This window comes from Mandrillus leucophaeus, unplaced genomic scaffold, assembly GCF_000951045.1.
Source record: "Mandrillus leucophaeus isolate KB7577 unplaced genomic scaffold, Mleu.le_1.0 Scaffold213, whole genome shotgun sequence".
In the NCBI taxonomy this organism is placed as follows: domain Eukaryota; kingdom Metazoa; phylum Chordata; class Mammalia; order Primates; family Cercopithecidae; genus Mandrillus; species Mandrillus leucophaeus.
The window spans coordinates 871,981-878,765 of NW_012102177.1; the positions used below are offsets into that span (position 1 = coordinate 871,981).

General features: G+C 47.1%; 1 protein-coding gene and 1 pseudogene across 2 annotated transcripts in view; one reads left to right on the forward strand and one right to left on the reverse strand.

The window, feature by feature from the left end:
• Positions 1–704, forward strand: part of LOC105540013 — a 16,199-nt pseudogene extending 15,495 nt beyond the window's left edge.
• Positions 705–772: 68 nt separating this feature from the next.
• The window catches only part of ERCC3 (excision repair cross-complementation group 3), a 70,979-nt gene continuing 64,966 nt past the window's right edge, over positions 773–6,785 (reverse strand). For both annotated transcript variants that reach the window (XM_011980482.1, XM_011980483.1), the window contains exons 13-15: positions 4,805–4,923; positions 2,786–2,938; positions 773–1,226 (exon numbers count right to left, since the gene is read on the reverse strand). In XM_011980482.1, the coding sequence (XP_011835872.1) occupies positions 1,095–1,226; positions 2,786–2,938; positions 4,805–4,923 (404 nt within the window). In that variant the 3' untranslated portion in view covers positions 773–1,094. The remainder of the gene's footprint in view (positions 1,227–2,785; positions 2,939–4,804; positions 4,924–6,785) is intronic.

The following is a 6,785-nucleotide window of genomic DNA, read 5'->3' on the forward strand; positions in this document are numbered from 1 at the left end:
AGGAAGCTGCTGCCGAGCTGTGGGGATGGGCAGGGACTCCACTCGGAAGCCTTATGTAGCCAGGGTTTCAACACTCACTCCCCAAGTGTGAGCGCTGTTTCCTGTTCGAGGGAGTGAGCCTCCTCCTCAGAATCACAAGTCTTTCTGCAAGGCGGATATGCCTCATGGGTGTCTACCTTTCAAGGAGCAATCCTGCCTGGACTGTCTTTTCCTCAACACCTTTGCTTTCATACTAGGAACAGAACAGAAAAGCCCAAAGCCATTAAAAACAAAGTAGCAATTAAAACACCCAAGGGCACTAAACTGCTATTAGAAGAGGAATCTAGCCCCTCAGCAATATCTAAAAACGTACTTTGAGGGAGAAACAAGAAGTCACTCTTTCAGAGAAGATGAGCCACCAGGAGCCAATCTGGAAGGCCTTCATGATGTAGGTGTCTACCTTGGACAAGGTTGCAGGAACAGCTGTAACGACCAGAACAGCAGGAAGCTGTGCGGTTGCAGCCCCAGTCTGAATCCACCAGGCTAAGCTGTGCACAGGGACCACAGCCAACTACCCAGGCTCTTTCCTCCAGCTGGATCACCCTCCCCGTTCCCCAGGTATTTCCTGCTGATGCTTCTTCTATCTCAAGGTACATCTCCCTGGTAGCTCCCTGGGGAGGGGCTCCATCTTACTCATCTGTGCTGGCTACAAAGTAGGGCCTTGATGGAGGCTGGTCATCCAGACATAACCCATGCCCAGGACGAAGCATAAAAACACTTGTACAATGAAGAGTGGTTCAATGGTCCATTCTGTTTATTCAGAACAGTAAGATAAATACACCTTAAATATTAAAATTTTTTATATACAGAAATGACCCCACTCCCCAAAAAGTTTGAAAAAATATTGTCTCCTCCTAGATGATAAAGGCAGGAGGAGACAATAAACCCTAGATGACCCATGAAGGCAGAGCCAAGCCCTTGAGGCAGTTTCCTCAGCACAGTTTGGCCAACGCTGGAGGGAAGGTCAAGGAGGTTGAAGGAAAACGTTACGCTGAAAGTCCCTTTCCAACGAGGGTGCCAAGCGGCGGTCTTGAACGAAGCACCCCGCCTCAGCATCATTTCCTGAAGCGCTTGAAGAGAGGGTGCACATGTTTGCTGGGCGCCTTGCTCCGTGATGAGTGGTACTCCATGTACACAGTGTCGTCGGCCCCGGACATAGAGCTCATGGTGCCAAAGCGCCGAGATGCCTGCCGGGAAGAGGGGACCAGCCCATGTTAGTCTCCGGAAGAAAAGACACTCCTTTTATAATATTTATGATCACAGCAAATTTTATAAGATGTACATAAATTTAATACATCATTTTAAATAATGTGTACAGATCGCTTACTGTGTCTCAGGCATTGTTCTAAGCATTTGACATGCATTATCTCCTCTAATCCTCAAAACTATTATCATCCACACCTTAAAGAAGAGGCAACTGAGACACAGAGAGATTAAGTAACATCGCCAAGATCACACAGCTCTTAAGGAGATGGGGCTAGAACCCAGGTAGCCGGGCTTCAGACTGTTCTTAACCATAAGGCACACTGCCTCACTTAACAACAGCTCTGGACAATTTTTTTTTTTAAGAGAGAAACAGGGTCTCCATATGTTGACCATGTTGGCCTCAAACTCCTGGACTCCGCTGATCCTCCCACCTCGGCCTCCCGAAGTGCTGGGATTACAGACATGAGCCACTGTGCCTGTTCTGAACAGAATTCTTTTAACAGTTAGGGCAGCAGTCCCTTAAAATCTCCTGAGACACCACCATGAGGCTTTGAATCGAGTGGAAGGACAGAAAGCTCTGGGCTTGGCTCTTGGCTGCACCTGTCCCTGAGTAACCCTGGGGCAAGTAATTAATATCTGCACCTCACCTCAATGACCTCACCTGTAAAATGGGGATAACCATATCCATCCTGACATTTCTACCTGTGAGGAGAATGAACCAGGCACCTCCTCACAACCAGTGAGAGCAGTGAGCGCACGCTCCTGGGCTCCCATGGAGAGCGCTCCCTAGTGGGGGAGAAAAGCCTTAGGCCCAAGGGAGGGCGGCCCTCCGCAGGCACAGTGGCTTCCTCGGTCCAGCAGTTGCTCACCTTCCGGCTCTAATGGCAACTGAATTTCAAACGCACCTGACTGAAGTGCACTTCTCCCCTGGGACAGGCCTGATAATTCTCCATAATGATGCTCTCACTAATTACACCATATATTTGCTTGGCCTAGAGCAGGCAGATTTGTAGAATAAATGAAAGGTTGAGTATTTTCACAGAACTCTACATTTTTCAAAGTTAAGCATTGAAGCTACCACAAGAGTTGACCTCAGAGCTGTCTTAGGGGCTAGAGGGCTCAGCTTTACCACTGAGGAGGACCCAGAGGAGAACTGTGTGCCCACGACCAGGAATGGCAGCCCTGGGTGGGGAACTACGTGCCCTGGCCTATCACGCTCCCTCCAGTCGCCACCAAGGTGAGCTGGGGTCACCTGCTTGCCATCTGGGCTTCACCATCAAGATCTAATGAATATTCGTGTGAGTAAAGCAGGAGACCAGTCACAGCCACCATGAGCTCAGCTGTATGCAACAGGACCAGGGGCACACACCAAAAGGGCAACAAGGGTTGTTTCTATTAATCTCTTCTGTGTTTTCCAACATTTCCAAAAAAATCCCATGGGCCCATCCAGGGGCCCACAGACTACGTGTCTGTGTCTGTGTCTACAAACGCTGCCCTGTGGGGACACTGACACCTGGACCCTCCTCACCCATTTACTCACCTGGCTGGATCTGGAGCCAAACTCCCCAGCCACCACCTCCTCCTCGGCATCCAGGTCAGTGGCTGCCAGGACCTTCTGTAAGAGCTGCTGCTGCTCTTCTTTTGTCGAAAACGCCAAGTCTTCCTCCTCCATGCCAGCAAGCTTCGTGATCACCTGCAAAGCCCAAGCCAGCAGACATGCTCCCTTCTGCTCTCTCTCCCCAACCCTCCTCTGCCTTCTCCTGGGTCCACCTGCTCTGTTCACTTCCCTCCCCAGGCCCAGCCACCGTGGTGGCCAACAATAGAGAGCTTCTCCCTAGAATTCCAGAGACCAGCATCGGGAGCCACTTTTAACACGGAGCTTGACTAATGATCTCAAGACCGGAGGGACACAGGAATTTCAGAGAAATCTGCCCCCAACACATAGCATCTAAATGATCATGTAGATCAACAGGAAGAATCTCAGTGAGTTTAAAAGGCTCCTTCGGGTAGCCTTCACATCTTGGAGCAGGCAAAGGAAGGGACAAGAGACTGGAAGGCACATGCTGTGGCCCTTTAGGAAGGTCCCTGGCATCTGCTGTGCCCAGCAACTGGGGCTTCCAGCAGGAATGAGCACATGAAAATGAAAACGATAGGATATCAGGAAGATATTTACAGGACTTCTCTAAAACAGTAAGAACAGCAAGGTGGAGACTGGGTTTTTATTTCTATGGGGATAACTTACTACAAGGGCTCCCTATCCCTGCAGAAAACTTGGGTTGATTCTATAAAGGGAACTCTCCTTCCCTCCAATTCTCATAACGTTAATTAAAGGAAAATTCCTAGAAGTAAGGATCTGAGTCCTTCTGGGCAGGGATCCAGAGTATAGATGATGTGCACGTCTGCCCAGGGCCCAACCCCTCCAGGTCATGACTCTGGGAACTCCAACGACTGCTCCTCAACAGGCAGCACTGAAGACACAGCTCCAACCAACACAAACTACTAAGGTACGGTATTGTGCCTTTTTGTCGAGGTCACCTTTCAAAGAATTCAGAGCAGCTCCTTCTGACTTGGTGCTCCTCTTACCCTCACAGCTCGGCAGGAATCAGGAGGTAGGAGTGCTATTACCAGCAGGGATTTTCATGGATGGATAAAACGGTCACAATGCAAATCCTCCAAAAAACTGGGCTCAAAACCCAAGCATCTTGTCCTCTAGGCCAGCATGAGGTCTGAAAAGTGTCACTGCCTCTAGCTAACAGAGGGGAGGCGAGACAACTCTGTCCTCCTAAGGCCAATAATGGGAATTCTCACCAATGCATAAAGAGACACATTAAAAATGTATCTAAAGGGCAGCCTGGATTGCAGTCTTTTGCAATCAAGAACCTGGGAGTCTCATGTTCTAGGGATGTCCTTTTAGTGGACCATAGGGGTAATTTAATTCCCCTACTTCTAGAACCCTCCATTTATCCCCAAAATATAAAGCCCTTCTGGACACCAAATACTGACATAAAAATAATATTTGTGTAACAGGAAAGAAAGCAAATGCCTCAACCAATGAAAGTCAGCCAAAGCTTTAGAATTTCCCAATTAAAATACCTGATTTGTAGTACAGGGATGGCTCTGGTGTCTGGGAGGCAAACTGAGGCACACTAAGGCCTGGAGCTTACCAGCTGATGAAAGGAAGGGCTCTCCTAGCTACCTGGAGAGGCATCCCTGAGAAAGCAACGCTGCGGGGCTCAGACTCACACAGTGCTGGCCATAGTGCCGTGGCTCAGACTCACACAGTGCTGGCCATAGTGCCGTGGCTCAGACTCACACAGTGGCTCAGACTCACACAGTGCTGGCCATAGTGCCGTGGCACCTCAGCCCTGCCAGGACGGCACGCTTCCCGCCAACAGCTGCCCTCAGTGGTTCATGCAGTGATAAAGGGAGTTTGAGGCAAGGCCTCTAATCCCCGAATGCTTGGTGCCTGCCTGCTGACAGTGGTCCTCACGTCTCCTGGAGGCCAGGGTACCAAGAAGGCCTTGGTCCTAGTCTAACCAGAGGCCAAATGGATATGTACCTTGAAGCTATAACCTTGATCTACCAAGAATCTCTGCCGCTTGGTTGAGTAAGCCATTTCCTGTGTGTCCTGGGATACCAGTGAATAGAAAAAGGCATTGTACTCCTCTGCAACCATCCCTGTGGGAAAAAATGAGAAAAGGAAAGAAAGAAGACAACATTAGCCATTAGAATGCCAAGAGCTCAGGGTCCCAGGTTCAAAAGCAAGCACTGCAGTGGAAAAGCCCTGAACTCGGGGTTACCACCTGAACTTGGCATGCGATTGCATCAAAATTTAGAAGTCTTTTATGCTTCCAAGGACACCATCAAGAAAGTGAAAAAACAATCCACAGAACAAAAAAATATGTGGAAAGCATGTATCTGATAAGGGATTTGTATCTAGGTTATATAAAAAGCTATTGAAACTCAACAAGACAAATTAATTATAAAATGGGCAAAGAATATGAACAGATTATTTCTCCAAAAACAATATAACAATAGCCAATAAGCACAGGAAAAGATGCTCCACACCATCAATCACCACGGAAATGCAACTCAAAACCAAAACGAGATTATCACCTCACCCCTACGAGGGTGGCTCGAATCAAAAAAGCAGATAACTGCCACTGTTGTCAAGGATGTGGAAAAACTAGAACCCTCATGCATTGCTGCTGAGAACGCAAATGATGCAGCTGCTTCGGAAAACAGTCTGGCGGTTCATCAAAATGTTAAACACAATGTTATAACCACATGACCTGGCAATTCCACTTCCAGGCATAAATCCAAGAGAAATGAAACTAGATCCACACAAAAATTTGTACATGAATTTCACAGAATTCTTCTAAGAGCCAAAAAGTGGAAACAGCCCAAATGTCCATCAACAGATGTGTGGATAAATAAAATGTGGTATGTCCATGGAATCAAATATTATTTAGCAATAAAAAAGAATGAAATACTGACAGATGCTACAATATGGATAATTTTTTGAAAACATTATGCTGCCGGGTGTGGTGGCTCAGACCTGTAATCCCAGCATGTTGGGAGGCCGAGGTAGGCGTGGATCACTCGATATCAGGAGTTTGAGACCAGCCTGGCCAACATGGTGAAACTCTGTCCCTACTAAAAATACAAAAATTAGCCAGGCTTGGTGCTCATGCCTATAATTCCAGCTACGTGGGAGGCTGAGGCAGGAGAATCCCTTGAACCTGTGAGGCAGTGGTTGCAGTGAGCCAAGTACTCCAGCCTGGGCAACAGAGCGAGATTCCATCTCAAAAAAAAAAAGAAAGAAAAAAAAAGAAAACATTATGCTAAGTGAAAAGAAACCAGTCACAGAAGGCCCTAAACGGTTTGATTCCATTTACATGAAATGTCCAGAAAAGGCCTACAGACATGAAAGTAGATTAGGGGCTGCCTAGGGCTGGGGGTAGGGAACAAGAGGAAATTAGGAGTGGCTGTGCATGGATAAGGGTTTCTTTTGGGAGCTCATGAGAATATTCTAAACATGAATTGTTGTGATAGTTGCACAACTTTGTGAACATGGTATTTCCTAGGTTTTCTTCGAGGGTCCTTATAGTTTGAGGTCTTACATTTACCTCTTTAATCCATTATGAGTTGATTTTTATATGTGGTGATAGGCAGGGGTCCAGTTTCATCCTTTTGCATACAGTTAGTCAGTTTCCCCAGCACCATTTATTGAATAAGGAGTACCTTCCCCACTGCATATTTTTGCCAATTTTGTTGAATTGGCAAAAATATGCAGTGGGGAAGGTACTCCTTATACTTAGTTGGCTGCAAGTACATGACATTATTTCTGGGGTCTCTATTCTGTTCCATTGGTCTATGTGTCTGTTCTGTACCAGGACCATGCTGTTTTGGTTACTGCAAGCCCCCGTAGCATAGTTTGAAGTTGGATACTGTGAGGCCTTTGGCTTTGTTCCTTTTGCTTAGGCTTGCTTTGGCTATTCAGGTGCTTTTGTGGTTCCAAATGAATTTTATAAGTTTTT